This window comes from Amblyraja radiata, chromosome 16 (assembly GCF_010909765.2).
Source record: "Amblyraja radiata isolate CabotCenter1 chromosome 16, sAmbRad1.1.pri, whole genome shotgun sequence".
Lineage (NCBI taxonomy): Eukaryota > Metazoa > Chordata > Chondrichthyes > Rajiformes > Rajidae > Amblyraja > Amblyraja radiata.
The window spans coordinates 12,340,761-12,358,512 of NC_045971.1; the positions used below are offsets into that span (position 1 = coordinate 12,340,761).

At 44.1% G+C, this 17,752-nt stretch overlaps 1 protein-coding gene across 1 annotated transcript in view; it reads right to left on the reverse strand.

Annotated features, from left to right (window-relative positions):
• wnt3 (Wnt family member 3) overlaps nt 1-17,334 on the reverse strand; it is a 59,086-nt gene extending 41,752 nt beyond the window's left edge. Inside the window, exon 1 of the mRNA XM_033035100.1 lies at nt 16,861-17,334. Coding sequence (XP_032890991.1) covers nt 16,861-16,940 — 80 coding nt within the window. The 5' untranslated portion in view covers nt 16,941-17,334. The remainder of the gene's footprint in view (nt 1-16,860) is intronic.
• Between the last annotated feature and the right edge of the window lie 418 nt (nt 17,335-17,752).

Sequence of the window (17,752 nt, forward strand, 5' to 3'; positions counted from 1 at the left end):
TCCGGTTCACTTTTCTCATTCTCTCCCTTGTAATATGACAACATGTTTCAAGTCTTTGCTTGATACAACATTGCTGAGCTTCACAGTCTGTCGTGGCTACTGAATAGATTATTTGGGACATGTCTGAGAGTATAGAGTGTGTTACAGCCACGCATCTGATTTCTTACATACACGTGTAAAATTGTTACTACAGAATTGCTTCTTTTAATATATCATATATATATATATATATATATATATATATATATATATATATATATATATATATATAAAGAAGCAGTTCTCTTTTAACAATTATATGTGTGTGTATGTGTGTGTTTTCTGTGTGTGTTGGGTGTGTTGTGTTGTGTGTGAGTGTGTGTTTCTGTGTTGTGTGAGTGTGTGTGTGTGTGTGTGTGTGTGTGTGTGTGTGTGTTTTCTGTGTGTGTGTGTGTGTATGTGTGTGTGTGTTGTGTGAGTGTGTGTTTCTGTGTTGTGTGAGTGTGTGTGTGTGTGTGTGTTTTTTGTGTGTGCGTGTGAGTGTGTGTGTGTGTGTGTGTGAGTGTGTTTCTGTGTTGTGTGTGTGTGTGTGCGTGCGTGTGTTTTCTGTGTCTGTGTATTTTCTGTGTGTGTGTGTGTGTGTGTGTGTTTTTTCTGTGTGTGCGTGTGAGTGTGTGTGTGTGTGTGTGTGTGTGTGAGTGTGTTTCTGTGTTGTGTGTGTGTGTGTGTGTGTGTGTGTGTGCGTGTGTTTTCTGTGTCTGTGTATTTTCTGTGTGTGTGTGTGTGTTGTGTGTGTGTGTGTGTGTGTGTGTGTGTGTGTGTGTGTGTGTGTGTGTGTGTGTGCGTGCGTGTGTTTTCTGTGTTTGTGTATTTTCTGTGTTTGTGTATTTTCTGTGTGTGTGTGTGTGTGTGTGTGTGTGTGTGTGTGTGTGTGTGTGTGTGTGTGTGTGTGTGTGTGTGTGTGTGTGTTTTCTGTTGTGGGTGGAGGGTGTGGGGTGGTTTATGAGTATTTCCAGCAATATTATTAGATTAACGAATAGGTAGGAAACTGAGTGCTGGAGCAAATCGTTATATAACTAGAAACACGAATGTGTGAATACTCAGGGAGGTAAGTGATGTGTTACATTGGCAGACCTACTAAACAGATCATAAGTACATGAACATTTGGACACACGCAAATAGCCAAGCAAAAACAGACGATGGAGTATACTGCGTATGTGCAATATATGCTTGTTTTTAGGTAGGGCAATACTCTATTGGACTGTACGTAAGAAAAGAATGAAGTGGACATAGTTATTTGTTGCCGATATTACCTATCCAGTGGCGCTGAGCCCCCCCCCCCCCCCCCCCCCCCCCCCCACACCTCTCCGCCCCCGAGCCAGCAGTGAGGTGACAAAGATGGGAGATGCTTGGTGTGACAATCATATATTTAACTCTGCTCTTCACACACAAAGCCCCACTGATGCCAATGCCTTCATCGTGTCTTCTTCTAACGAGCATAAGTCTGGAGCGACTATAATTAGGGGGAATCGCGTCCTCGTTTTCATTCCTCCTCACACCTCCCCAACAAGAAAAAAAAAGTCTGAGTTCATAAAATCCACATTAATGACGTGTGGAAAATAGAACTGCAGGAACCTGAAAGAGCAGCTGCCTGAAAGAGCTTCTGGGTGACAGCTTCGAGAACTGCCCGAGATGATTTACATTACACTGAGCAATGTTATACAGCTTTTAACTGGCACGTTTGCTATGTTGATGGAGCGCTGTCGCTTCTGGTCTTTTCTCTCTATTTACTTTATTTTCTTTCTCCCCATTTCTCCCCTCTATCTCGCTATTCCTACAAGTGAGTTCGTTTTCAACCGAAGCTCGGCTCTCTGTCCCAATATCAATTAGTAACGAGCGCTACAATCTCCTCCCCTGGAGTTCTGTGCCCCGCAGTCAGAAATGTTTTGGACTCTCAGTAAAGTCGAATTCCATTCCATTTCCATTCCATCGAGGACATGTTGGCATTTTTCACATTTCCTGAAAAACATCTGCAAAGGTCTCTTTACCTGGGATATCTTGCAAAAAAAAGGGACAGATAACCCTATATTACAACAATGTAGTTATTCGTTTAATTTAAATATATTGTTTCCTGCTAAATTGTCATTGATGGGTCCGTCTATCTTTGCTGTAAAAAAAGACACAAAGTGATGGAGTAACATACCGGGCCAGGCAGCATATCTGGAGAACGTGAATATGAGTTATTCCAGCAGTAGGTGTCTTTGTTTGTAAACCAGCATCTGCAGTTCCTTGTTTCTTCGTATTTCTGATATGTCATTTGTTATGTTAAAACATATCACTACAATTGCTATCGATCTCTATTCGGTTTAATTGCACTCTGACTCGAGTTAATGATTCACCCTCGCGAAGGCGTGCACAAGTGCTTATGCATGTATGCACATTGAATTAGCAGGGGCGCGGAGAATGGTGGGATAGGATGGGACTGCGCCACTCCGTTGGAGGATTAATTAACCAACTAATATTATTTCTCACCCAGGGCGATTGTGTCACGGTCCGCTGGGCAGTGATATATGTTACCTAAATAGGGGACCCTTGGGTGTTATATCCTAATAACTAACAAGGGATATCTGCCGATTATCCCCACACAGTTTCTCTTCCTCCACTCCCTAATGATATTGCACTGATCTCGGATCACATTGAACTTGCAGAAATTACTCATTGTTTCTACGTTAAGATAGAAATTGAAACGGGACAAATCACAGAATGCCGGAGGAACTCAGCGGTCAGGCGGATCTGCGGAGGGAATGGGCGGATAACGATTCGGGTCAGGACCCTTCAAGTGGAGATGGTGTTACAAACACTTTCTTTTATCCAATTCATTTTGACTTGCAGCCATCCAAATTTGTACTGATTACCAAAATGCAATAAAATGCTTTACATTTCAAAGGCAATGCTGGCACATAAAAATGCCTTTTATGTGCATGAAATAAATCTTGCCTCTCAACACAACTATCTGGTGTATATAGAATATCTTATGCCATTGTTGTTTTCTAAAGACACCTTAGAGGGAATCTTCTTAACCCCGTGAATCGATCGGTTAGTATCATTAAAAAAAAAGGCCACTGCATAAATGCATCACAAAGTGAAAGGATTTTGTAATAAGATCGAAACAACGGCATAGTGGTCCGAATACGGGTCGCGTTTCCTAAACCTCGTCTATCCATTCCCTATGCAGATGTTTGCCTAACCCGCTGAGTTCCTCCAGCACTTTGTGTTTTGTGCAAAATTCCAACATGTGCAGTTCCTTGTGTTGCTATGTTGAAACGAAGTTTATTTCCCGCTAGAATAGGATTTACGGAAGCTAGAAACGAGTTACAATAAAATTAACTAACTTTCATTCCTAACTTAAATTCCTAGTGCTTCTCCGGAAGTCTTGTTCTGATAACCCAGTCTCACAGCGATCGTTACTCTATCTTTCCCAATGTTGCCTGTTTTAGATTTTACGACTAACACTTACTATTTTAATAGTTGTAACTTCACACAGGACAAGCAAGTTCATGAAGGTTGGTGGCGGAGTAGCGGAAGGGCGTGACTTGGGGTAATTCCTCTACTGCAAAATATGTCTGCAAGGATGCCTCTGGCATTTGGTGAGCTGGCACCGGCCTCCAAAGACCATCAGGACTGCAAGGACACAGAGTTAAATTAGTTTGATCCCCTCCGTTATCTGTTTGGTACAACAAATAGTTAATAACGAATTGTTTACAATCCGCTTTCTTATGCGCATTGCGTGGAATAAATCATCAGGATCTCGCATCTGCCATGGTAATAGCACCATAGTATTGGCTATTAGTACCAAAAGGATTTCATAATAGTCAAATCAGGAATCTATTAAATCGACATTTAGGTTCCATATTCGCACATTTTTTAATTATTAATATCTACTTCCACAGTGTTTGACTAAGTAATATAGAACACTTTATCCTGACAATGAGCAACCATAATGTTATTTAACAAATCTTGTCTTGAAACTGTTTAAACTCATCGAGTTTATTGTGTGTACGTCAACGTTAACATGTAGACAGCACACGGGCAAACAGGGGATTATTGAGCGATGATTTATCACAATTTGCACAGTTCAAATGTCCTTCTGCAGTTCATTGTATCTCCCCTACCAATACAGTTTATGTTACATAAATTGCCATTCTGATGTGATTAGTACTTTAATTAATTGAATAATTATTTTATCGTAAAATTACTTTAAATATTTAAGTGAGCTTTTGTTTTGTTTCAGGAAGACGCAATTGGGTTGGCGTTAATCTTGTTTTTGCAATCTTCTTTCTTCTTTAATGCCTTGCATAATTTTACGTGTAAATTATGTGTACGTGTGTTTATCTGCGTCTATGTGCCTGTGATGCTGCTGCAAGTAAGATTTGTATTGGACCTCTACCTCACTGTCCTTGTGCGTATGGCAATAAACTCAACTTGATTTGATGCAGTTCATCATTGGGGGGGGGGGGGGGGGGGGGGGGTGGCGTTGGTGGTGGAGGAGGGGGTTAGTGGGGAGGCGAGGGCTCTAGATATCTTCTACCCTTTACGCCAACCAGTGGTTCCAGATAATCGTCTTTGTCTCATTTTAGGAACTCTACCACCAGGATAAATACTCATCAACCTGTCTACCCTGCCTTAACATTCTGTTTGGGGAACTCAAGTCTAGTCCATACTGAAGATAGGCGCTAAATGCTGGAGTAACTCAGCGGGTCAGGCAGCAGCATCTCTGGAGAAAATGAATAGGTAACGTTTTGGCCAAGACCCTTCTTCAGACAGCATCCATTTCCAAAATATTCCAACATTTTGTGTTTATATTCGGTGTAAACCAGCATCTGCAGTTCCTTCCTGCACATCCAGTCTACACTGTCCCTGTTCTTTATCCATGGCCCTAGACCCCTTTGGTCTTGACTCTCTTTATCTGAATACTTTTAGACGGGTGGATCTGAGGCATTTAGAACTATTCGAATGTTTGTCATCCTAACCCGTAACTAATTCTCAGGGAAAGCATATTTTGCTCAGTGGTCACCGTGTGTATTCCACGTTACTAATACCAGTCGTTTGCTTCTTCAGCAAATAAACGACGTGGCTTGAATTTAGGATTGCCACCTATGGAATTTTGCACATTTTATTTTTGAAACGGAACAAGTCCAGATGACGACAGTCCTTGCACAGAACAGAAAACTTCCAACATCGATGAAGGGCATCGATCTTTTTACATTTTTTTTAAAGGAATAAAAATACAGCATCTTACGAACGACTTAAATATCCATGGCACAATCTCAGTCAATTCAAAGATATTTGGTGCCTGGCACAATGCCACCTTTACAGAATTTATTTATTTTTTTGTTGAAAAAACGAGTTTGGCACCTCTGTGGAAAGACAGCGAAAAGACAATATTTTAGGTATAAACGCTTGCAACGAAACTTGTTTCTCTCTCTCCACAGATGTTGCCTTACACGCTGCGTACTTTCACCATTTCCTGTTGATATTTGTCATATTTGTTAGAAAGTTGGAAATATTTTAATTAGTATTTCAGTGATTTGCTGCGCCCAACCACGGTCACTGGCAAAATGTGTAGGAAAGAACTGCAGGTGCTGGTTTAAATCGAAGGTAGACACGAAATGCTGGAGTAACTCAGCGGGACAGGCAGCATCTCTGGAGAGAAGGAATGGGTGACGTTTCGAGCCGAGACCCTTCTTCAGACGAAGGGTCTCGACCCGAAACGTCACCGAAACGTCCATCTCTCCAGAGATGCTGCCTGTCCCGCAGAGTTACTCCAGCATTTTGTGTCTACCTACGGTCACAGGCAGTTGGATTTGATCACCTACCCGGATCCCCACTTTTATATGACTTGTCCACTTGTCAGTTGTGAGGCATTTGTCACACGTGCCCAATGGGTATCTTGCTGACAAAGCAATGGGCTGTATTGAATCCTGTATGGTTGAAACTGCCTGCCAAACACAGACTGTGTTCCGCACATACGTGTATCTGATAGTGGTGGTGGTAGAAGGAGAGGGGGCGGAGGGGGGGGGGGGGGGGATCGTGGAAATAAATGAGTACGAACATGGAGTTAGACTAGGGTGGGGAGCAATATGGAGTGTAGAATAAAGTTGCATTGTTGTTGCGCCGATAGGCCCACTTGTGTGATAATATTCACCTATTATAGAATAACTGGTCAGAATGGTTGCACGTTCCGTGCTTGCCTTGATGCTGGGAAGCTCACAACAACGTCCGATAAAATATAACGCTTATTTAATGTAATTAAAGTTAGTGGCCATGTCGTTTTTTGAGGGGTGGTATGCGTCTGTGTGGAGGGTGGGTGAAGAAGTACGAATACTGAAGGGACTTGTAGGGGATGTGATTATGTGATTAGTCGCCAGATTGAGATTTGGTTGTAATTTCATGTAATCATTTTGAGGTCATTTTTGAAAATAATAATAATCTGACGCGGAAGGGAGGAAACGTCGTCATATCCTAGGTACATTCCAGACCACAAACCATTTGTCGTTTTATTTAACATGGTGCAGGTCGGGGAGTTAGTGCTGCTGGATCACTGGGCCAACTCGACGCCTCTTCAAATGGTGCCTTGTTAGATAAGGCAGAGTCATCTCCTCGTGTGAAAGGCAATGGCCTGGACCACTCAGTTCTCCATGACTTCTGAAGTGGAGAAGGTTGAAAGAATAACTCCAACGGGACAAAATGACGAGGAGAAGGGTGGAGCTGCGGGGAGGGAGTGGACTGAGCGTGCAAAGGACTTGATGAAAGAAAATAAAGGGCCCTGATCACTAATAGGAGATAGAAGAAGATTTTAATGTTTATTTTTTAATAAATTCAATAGGTATCTGAGGGGTAACTTTTCCCACACACAGGGTGGTGGGTGTACGGAACGAGCTGCCGGAGGAGGTAATTGAGGCGGGGACTATCCCAACGTTTAAGAAACAGTTAGACAAGTACATGGGTAGGATAGGTCTGGAGAGATGTGGGTCAAACGTGGGTCGGGAACTAGTGTAGACGGGACATGTTGGCGGGTGTGGGTAAGTTGGGCCGAAGTTGGGCTACGACTCTAAGAAATTGGGAGCCAAGTTAGGAAGGGCATAAAGGCACGTCGATATTTTAAACCTTTTCTTCCTGCGTAGCCGCTACATGTACATTTTGACATCCTACGAAACCTCGCCATGCATTGTACAGAAAGGGTTTAACTTTCGTCGCATGTATCCGGTGTTCAGGGAATCCCACAGACATTCACAACAATGAAGGTTCAGGTTTAGTTTAGCCACAGTTCAGGCAAAGTGGCAGCCAATTTGCTAACGGAACAGCTTGCCAAGGAACCACTTACCAAACACCTGTGTCCTAGTAGTCGCGTGTAAACACATACATGGTGGAGTTGGATTGGTAGAGTATCCAACCTGTGTCAAATAGGTTGCGTAGAAAAGGATACAACGAATGTTGTCCAAAACAGTGTGTAACCTGAATATAATGTAATATGACACCTATAGCCAACAAGCCATAATGATATGACAACTTTAAGTGCCTCACATTATCGTGAGGCGCAGGAACCTATGGAGCAAAGCATAAATGTAACACGTGTTACATTTTCTATCGATAACCTTCAGCAGGTACCTTATACACTCCACATTTAACTGCCTTTCCCCTCCCCACGACAATATATGGTGATCGGAGTGAACTTGTTTTCTCCATTTCCCGTCCATCTCAATGCTACATCCATTCATTTACCCAGCCCCCCAGGTTCCACAGCCTCCATTACCTGACCCAGCACATTCTGACACTCTCACCCTTAAATATCTCACAGTGCGAAGCATCCTTTGCTCAGTATCTTTATTCTGTTAATTCCTCTGCACTGATGTTACTCAGCCACTTCCCAATCTGTGCAGAAAGAAACCGCAGATGCTAGTTTATACCGAAGGTAGACACAAAGTGCTGGAGTAACTCAGCGGGTCTCGCAGCATCTCTGGAGAAAAGGGATGGGTGACGTTTCGGGTCGAGACCCTTCTTCAGACGTTTGACCCGAAACGTCAACCATCATTTTTCTCCAGAGATGTTGCGTGTCCTGCTGAGTTACTCCAGCACTGTGTGTCCATTTCCTTAAACTGTCTGCCTTGGAATAAGCATCATTTGTTCAGTATCTTTATTCTGCTAATTCCTCTGCATTGATGTTACTCTACCATTTCCTTAAACTGTGTAGGAAGACACCGCAGATGCTGGTTTATACCGAAGAATGACACAAAGTGCCACGGTAACTCATACACAGGCACCACCATGCATCAATGAACACATACATGAATATGTGCAAAGGCAAGACATACACACGGAGACGTGCACCACAAGCGCACGATGCACGCAATGCAAATGTAGGCGGACATGCATAATCTATGTAAACATAGACAAAACACATACATATCCAATGGCACGTGTTTGCAGGCACGCTTATCGCACAAAGAATGATTGTTTTTTTAAACAGATGACAATATAAACATTTGTGTTACTGCGCCGCAAAGAACGTATCAAATTGTGATGAATGCGCATGTCAGTGATGCACAGGGACTTCCAGCATCGCTGACCGGATGATATATCTTGATGCCCATTGGGTGAAGATGCCCATTAACATTTGCCAATTTCCCGAATGAGTCACCTAACACAATTCCTAGCATGTAACAGGCTGACGACTAATCGGAAATTCCCCCCAAATGATGAACGTTAACAAGTAATAGGAATGGCAGGTGGCTTCCAGATGCAGCCACCTTCGCTCAGCCCGTGTGAACCAACACGATCTCCCGGTTGCTGGGCACTCCTTCTCCTTCCCATTCCTACACAGACCTTTCTGTCCTAGGTCTCCTCCATTGTCAGAGAGAGGCTAAACGCAAATTGGAGGAACAGCATCTCATATTTTGCTTGGGCAGTGGTATGAATATTGATTTCCCTCACTTCAGGTGGCCCCGGCATTCCCTCTCTCTCTCCATCGCTCTCGCTTCTAATTTTCGCCCTACAGACAGCTTACAATGACCTGTTTCCTTTATCATCGTTACTTTTTTGCATATCTTTCATTCATTGTTCTTTATCTCTCCACATCACCGTCTATATCTCTCGTTTCCCATATCCCTAACCAATCTGAAGAGAGGTCTCGACCCGAAATGTCACCCATTCCTTCTCTCCAGAGATGCTGCCTGTCCCGCTGAATTACTCCAGCTTTGTGTGTCTATCTCTGGCTATTCTACTACACTCCCTTACCTGCACATGCTCACGAAATTAGTCAGATGGTGGTGAATCTGTGGAATTCGTTGCCACAGAAGGCTATGGAGACCAAGTTAATGGATATACTTAGGACAGAGATAGATAGATTCTTGATTAGTACGGGTGTCAGAGGTTATGGGAAGTGGCAGAAGAATTGGGTTAAGAGGGAGATATAGATCAGTTATGATTGAATGACGGAGTAGACTTGATGGGCTGAATGGCCTAATTCTGCTCCTATCATTTATGATCTTATGATCTTATGAAATGTTAGTTTAGTTACACTTCGCATGCTCGTAATATATATATTAAAATCCGACATTTGGAAATGCTTGCCGTTTTTCTTAAACATAACTCAGCAATGTTCCTACAGGAATGTATTTATTTGTAAGTGGTTTCACTTAATCGAACTGAGTGAAGCAAGATCTTGAACGGTAACTGATTTCTTACAGCAATCGCCTAGCGGGAGGTAAATGGTGTGTGTCACGTCTACCACGCCCCAGGAAACCATCCCAAACAGATTCCAAGAAAACACATTCCTTGGGAACGATTCTCGCAAAAGTAACTTCGCGCTGGCTTTCTGTTACATCTTCTTAGAGCAGGAAAAGATAACTGAATGGCCAACATTTCTTTCTTACAAAACACGTTGCTGAAATAACGTGAACATATGTAACAGACCGTGTATTACACAGACGGTACACACGCGTGCCAATGTCCAAAGAGGACATCGAGAACTCAGCGCATGTAGAGTCATAAAGTGTGGAAAAAGACCGCAACTTGCCCACACCGGCCAACATGTCCCAGCTACTCTAGTCCCATCTGCCTGCGCTTGGTCCATATCCCTCCAAACCTGTCCTATCTGTCAAATGATTAACTAACGAGTTGTATGTCCATTCAACTCTCTCGATCTACTTATCTCCACGTCTATCTACCCCCCCCCCCCCCCCCCCCCCGCTCCCGCATCTATCTATCCCCCATCTATCTACTCCTCCAAGGTACACAAAATTGCTGGAGAAACTCAGCGGGTGCAGCAGCATCTATGGAGCGAAGGAAATAGGCGACGTTTCGGGCCGAAACCCTTCTTCAGACTGATGGGGGGTGGGGGGGAGAATGCTGCTGCACCCGCTGAGTTTCTCCAGCAATTTTGAGTACCTTCGATCTTCCAGCATCTGCAGTTCCTTCTTGAACACTTTATCTATTCCTCCATCTATCTACCTCCACGCCTATCTACCTCCACATTTATCTACCTTCACATATATCTGCCCCTGCTTATATATACCACTCTATCTGAATACCCCTCTGTCTGTCTGTGTATCTATCTATCCATCCGCCCCCCCCCCCCCCGCCTACCCGTCTGTCCGTCTGTCTGTCTATCTAACTATTTACTACAGATGCTTGAATTTTGAGGAAAAAAACACAAAATGCGGAAGAACTAACGGGGTCGGACAGCATCTCTGCAGGGAAACGAACATTTATTCAGCCTTCTGCCTGATGAAGAGTCCAGACCGGAAACGTCTCCTGTCCATTCCCTCCACAGATGCTGCCTGACCCACTGAGTGCCACCAGCACTTTGCGATTTGTATCTATGGTGTATGTATTTATCTACCATCTCCATCTACCTCCATCTTTCTCTGTCTCTCTCTCTCTCTCTGTCTATCTCTCATTATTCTACATCGCTATCACGTAGATCATTCTATGTATCTATTACCATGTCTATTAGCTCCTGTTTCTCCCCATGCCTCTGCTTACTCGGAACATCGTTCTCTATCTACCTCTGCCTAAGGCTCTCAGGTTGTCCCTCATCTCCTTCGACAAAGTCATGAGCCTGAAGTCATTCACATTGTTAGTAATTTTATTCATGTGTACACACGCTCATACGCCCACGTGCGACCAGGAATGTCTCCCGTAGACCTCCGCCACTCACTGCAAGCTGCTTCGTCGAGTTAAACATAAAAACATAGAAAATATGTGCAGGAATGTGCCATTCGGCCCTTCGATCCTGCACCGCCATTCAATATGATCATGGCTGATCATCCAAACTCAGTACTCCGTTCCTGCTTTCTCACCATATCCCTTGATTCCGTTAGCCCCAAGAGCTATATCTAACTCTCTCTTGAATATATCCAGTGAATTGGCCTCCACTGCCTTCTGTGGCAGAGAATTTCACAGATTTACAAATCTCTGTGTGAAAAAGTTTTTCGTCATCTCAGTCTTAATTGGCCTACCCCTTTTTCGTAAACTGTGACCCCTGGTTCTGGACCCCCCCCCCCCAACATCGGGAACATGTTTCCTGCATCTAGCCTTCAATTTCTATAAGATAGCCCCTCATCCTTCAAAATTCGGTTGGAGTTGACGGAGTTTTCGGAATTCCCCTCTCAGAAACTGCAAGTCTTTGCCAGTACTTTCCATAATTGTTTAACATATACACCTTCCCATCGTCAGACCTTGCTCGAGTTAAATTGTCCGCCGATGACGGACGCATATGAAATGAGATGACATCGGTTCCTTGGGACAGAACTCGAGGCCTCATCAAAAGGAGAGCATCTTCTCCCAAATTTTACATATCAGTTAAGATTTTTTTTTAAATTGGAATCATAATCTTGAAGGTCACGCCCCTTAGTGCTTCTATTTGGGTCTTTGAAGGAAATTAATATCACTGCAGCCACATTCTCTTGCAGTTTTCCCTATAATTCGGCATTTGTCCCTCCTTTGAGTACAAATCCAATTCACTTTCAAATAAATTGTTGAATTTATTCTCACCAACATCCAGCTAGGAAATTCCAGATCCTCGCAATGTTCCCTCTCATCCTTACATCAACTCACCTCTACCTCTCCCTAAGTGAAAATATTCCCTTTTCACTCTTTTCGAAACTGCCCATGGGTCTTAAACCCCGGCAATAAATCTCCTCTTAACCTTCTCTGTTCCAGAAATATTATTTCTTCGAGGTAACGATTTTCACAGCATTTAAAAGGTGTCTGGACCAGTACTTTGGATCACCAGGTCATAGCAGGCTGTGGGCGTAGCGCTGGTAATTGGGATTAGTATAGAAAAGTATGGACATGGTGGGCCGAAGGGCCACTTTCTGTGCTGAGGGGTATGACTTTGTCTAAAAGTCTTTAGACATACATAAACATTATCAAACCTTATGCCGAACACTAACCAAACACTGAATGGTCTCTTTAAGATTGATTTATTTAAAACGGGTTTGAAATACTGTAAATAATAGTGGGGCGGGTCAGGGTGAGTGGATAGCGGAGTGAAATATGCCTCCTGCGCCTGGATGGGCAAGAACTGGCGCCCGTCATCGCTGTTGAGAAGACATATTCCATCACTGTCCGTGGACAGGACAGCCGGTGACAAGCCACTTCCTCCATTCATCATATTCGTTGGCAGTGACTCACCAGCGGGCTGCAGGGTGCGAACCTCGCGTCTGACTGAGCCCTAACACCCGGGTTTGACAATGTCACAGACAACAGTGAGAGGCTGAAGAAATGTGTCATGATGTCGCGTGGGATCTCTCAAGAGAGGCGCAAACAATATCAGACTAAACACAATAAGCCACAAAACTTTAAATATTTTAAATTTAAACGCCAAGAAAGTCAGTGAAGTGGATTGGGCGGAACATCAGGGCAGTCTGAATGGTGCGATCTAAATTTAGTTTAAATTTGATCCCTTGGTTTTTCTATGAAGGAAAAAAAAGACGTTTTAATGTTTCTGAAAACTTAAAAGCGTTTAAACGTAGACTCGCATAGACACTGGCGTGCAAATACCCTGTCAAACTGAACGTGTTGGGAGGGATGTGTTGATACTTTCCAAAGCATTTCGCTTTATTTTGCGCAGAATTCGCCCCTTCCCCCCTTTTTAAAAATGTGTTGGCTGAAGTCATATCAGAGCCGGCCAGTCTGCGCCGAGTTGGGAGCTTTGAACTGTCTTGGGTTAATCTCCAGGTGAGAGTTCATGACCTGACATGCCGCAGGTAGAGCCCCGGGTCGATGGGGAGAGAGGGAGAGGGAGAGGGAGGTCAGGACCCGGATCTCACCCCTCGTTGGCGTGAGCAATCATTACGAAATAAATACTCGTAACTGCGCCCTCGGTTTGTGCACTTCCACTTTCTGAAATTAGCTCATTGGCTAAAGAAGATAATTAATTTTAGATATGAACAAATTGCCACTTACAGTGTAAACATTACAAATCACACTTATCTGCATACCCACGAAACCTGAACACGAGTCGCTTTGAATTTGGAGGCTCGGGTTTGTATCCCTTGTTAACCTGAATCAACATTGGTACCATAGAATCGCACAGCACAAGAGACAAGTTATCCCACCCAACCTGCGCCGCACCATTTGAGACTTTTCCCCTTCCAATTTTCCACTGTGATGTTCGTTCCCCGCACCCACCCCCCACCCACCTCTATCAAAGTACAGTATCTTCATCTCTCGTTTGATAGTGTAGGAAGAAACCGCAGATGCTGGTTTACACCGAAGATAGACACAAGATGCTGGAGTAACTCGGCAGGACAGGCAGCATCTCTGGAGAGAAGGAATGGGTGACGTTTCGGGTCAGTCTGAGAAAGGGTCTCGACCCGACACGTCACCCATTCCTTCTCTCCAGAGATGCTGCTTGTCCCGCTGAGGCACTCCAGCATTTTGTATCTACCCCCTGGCATTATTCGTTGTAGCCGCGGTTGTTTAGATGAAGTGACAAATTTTGTTTAAATTGAAATATATTAAAGAGGGAGAGAAGGAATGGGTGACTTCCGGGTCGAAAGGTTTCTTCTCGACACGACACGTCATCCATTCCTTCTCTCCAGAGATGCTGCCTGTCTCACTGAGTTACTCCAACATGTTGTGTCTCTCGTCAGTTTAAACCAGCATCTGCAGTTCCTTCCTACACATGTCACCTAAGGACCCCATTAATTGGGCCCGTCACCCATACAATAGTATGGAGTCCATACCCAGTAAAACGGGAGCCGTTCCTTCCATCGGTTCAAGCCGCGTTAACCCAATGTTAGGTCTGTGGAGACTGAGGGTCAGGTTTGGCTGAGGGATGATGAAGATGTCGGAGGGAGGGACGAGGCAGGGAAGATAAAACATTTATCGTCCGACAAGCGATAAATGGGAGTGATTTCAGGGTGCGGGCGGACGGCTGCGGGGGGAAGGAGTCATTCTGAATCTATTGCCTCTCCTTGGCGAAGTCACGCCCTCAATCTGCCATTGAATAGAAAGGAACAAAAATGGATTTTAACTCTCTTTCATCATATTACATGTCCCTCGCATCTCTTTGTGTCCCTGCCCTTTGCTTATATCTCCCCATTTGTCTGTCACATGCAGTCGTGTGTCTGTTCCTTTTCCACACTGATTGCGGAGTAATATTTCACCCTTCTATACTGAAAACGTCTACGCATCTCTTTCTATATGGCGATCATTGATAAAATATACACACAGGTTCTCACCAAAGCGCATACGCATTGAACACATCCTCAAACACCAGGGACGTGGTGCTTTTGCTCTTTGTTTCTACGCCGGAATTAATATTAAATGTATAAAGGTTTCCTATACTAGTAACTTCTAGTGAGTCACGTTGAATGGTACTCCGTAATGTGTCACATCCAGCAACTCGCTGATATTGTTAAAACAGGGTGGAATATAGCTTTCTGTAAAATAAAAGTGACCTAATGTAGAAATTAACTGATAACGGAGATGGCTTGGTGTGGCCAAGAGAGCGGACTGAGAGGCCGACAGAGGCGTGGTGCTGAGTTAGATTCTTACTCCCACAGCCTGTACGCGGCAATACACCTGGGCAGGAATAGGTAGGCGGTGGGTGCGGCGCAGCCAGGGCACGTACCTGTCTTGGGTGGTGTGTGAACAGTGAAATGCTCCCCCGCCGCATTCGGCCACATATAATTAAATCAAAGCCCGGTAAGCAGGAGAAGAGAGGGAAGGGGATATGAATATTCCGGATTATCATTCAATCAGCTTTTTCCCCCAAAACGTGCTCATGTTCAGGGTAGATAGACACAAAATGCTGGAGTAACTCAGCGGGCCAGGCAGCACCTCTGGGTAGAGGGAATGGGTGACATTTCTGGTCGAGACCCTTCTTCAGACTGGGAGTTGGAGATTGATGTGCGCAAATTGGCAGCGGTGATTTCAACATTACAACAGCGACTAGTCAGTCTTCAAACCTCTGCAAAGCACATCGGGATAATTTTTTAAACGGACGTGACATGCACTATGTAAAAAGAGTATTTTCTTCAAAAAACTGAAAAGCCCCTTGCGGTGACAGGAACCCGAGCCAAAGCTGCAGTCTGGATTCCAACAACAACTCCGATGTCTAATGGGTGCTGGAATAAAACAATGTTTGAATTCCAATCTTTCTTTGGCTCAGTCTGCGCTTGTCCCTGTCCTAAGGTGATCTCACTTCAACAGCGTATCTGCTGAAAAAAAATCCCTAAATCATCTGTTACAATTAGAAACGAGATAACGCTCATGAAAACTAAATGCGGCTCTAATCTCCGAGGAGTTTATCCACGCTCTCACCAGTTCAAAACATTTTAGAAGTTTATTTGATCGGAATAGTGCTTTACAATTAATACATTGGTTGGCCAGACTTTCCTTCACACCTTGCCCAATCGCTTGTGGGTAGATCTGATAACGACTAACATGGTTTGTTTTAAATATATATTACATTTAAACACATTATTTCAAGCTTTTGTTTCGCGAAAGGAGATGTTGAGGGAGCGCTTGAGCCAGCGGGGAGAGAGGGGGTAGCTGACAGCTTTAAGTTTCAACACGCATCCGACAGTTTTCCCGAGTCTGTTTCAAAGTCCGGCGAGGTTACAAGTCCATGGTACTGTGGTATATTTCAGGTGAAGTTTTACCCAGTTCAGTTTTACCCAGCCGCGGAGACGCCCTTGCCGCGGCTAGCAGACGGGGCGAGTCGGCAGGCTTACCTGACACTCTTTCTGCATTCTGCATTCCTCTTTTCCGCCAGCCCCGTCTATCTCCTCGCCTCCTGTCTCAATATTATTCTCACTTTCTCTCCCCAGTTTTCACTCCTAAGCCCATCTCCGTATACTCCGGATTTCTCCCTTTGATTTTCCTTTACCATTAAGCATCTAATCTTTTGTTTTATCTCTACCGCTCCCCTATTCTCCCCCTTCGTTCAACCCTGTTCGGCGTGGGTTTCGTCTAATTTCTTCCTTTCTTTCTGGCTCGGGTCTCGGATTGCCAGTCCTGTAACAGGATCAATCAGTCGGTGTATGTGATACAGCAGGCATCAGATAACACAGTTTGTTGATCAGATCAGATACTTCCCCAAGTGCACGCGTAAACCTCCTTGACCGCCTTTTCAAATGAGCTGGAACGAGTTTATTCACAGCCAATTCACTGCGTACAGTCGCGAATAAAAAGCAAAGCAAAGCAAACCACACACACACACACACACACACACACACACACACACACACACACACACACACACACACACACACACACACACACACACACACACACACACACACACACACACACACACACACACACACACACACACACACACGCGAGTCAGCAAAGAGGAGTACTTACCACCAGATCGGATAGCCAGCCAGACCGCGGGTCGAATTCAACAGAAGCGACAGCACAAATCCAAACAGGTACAAATCCATGAGTGTGGCAGGGTGTAAGTGGCAGAGAGAGAGGTTTGATACCGAGGGGGGGAAAAGTTTTTTTTCCCCCAAAAAAATAAAGTTGGAAGGCAGCAATCTCGGGGTCAACACTTCACCATAAGGACGGGAGCGTCCTCACATTATACAGATAGATGCTAATATAAAAGTAAAGGGGTTCAAATGCACGTCGGGACCCAATCCGATCTCACCGCCTTAGGACACAGATGATTATATAGTTCGGCGCTGTCAATCATGCCTTACCACCCCAATATCCAGCTAATTGCACAAGGTAGTGTTTTGATGCTCGTTAGTTTGTCGGCTCTGTAATGATAAAATTGTTGAGAGGAGGGCACTTTGAATAGGAAGGATGGGAGAATGAGCTCCTGCCGGGATGGTCGCCATGGTAACACTTGGAGAGTTATAACCAGGCTTGGCCTTTTCACAGCCCCTAAAGAAAGGAGGGAATGTAAGAATGATAATGGTCGACATGTGTTAACCTTCTCTTCAACACAAAACAGCATGATGAATATGGGCACAGCAAGAGGGACGGCAAATAAATTCAGGATTATATGTGTCTCTCTGGGGCATTTTAAAAAGACAGTAGCCCTTTGACAGTCTGACATAGTCTATATTTAATAATTCTTAAGTATCGCACTGACAGAAAATCTTTTCACACTTGTCTAACTTTTTAATTATGAAATGTCCACGGTGACAGCGCAATAAACGAATCAGTCACTTCGAATTTTACATGTCTTGTGGGAAAAATCGGATCGAATTTGTTTGGGATTAAAGAACCGAAATTATTTGTAACT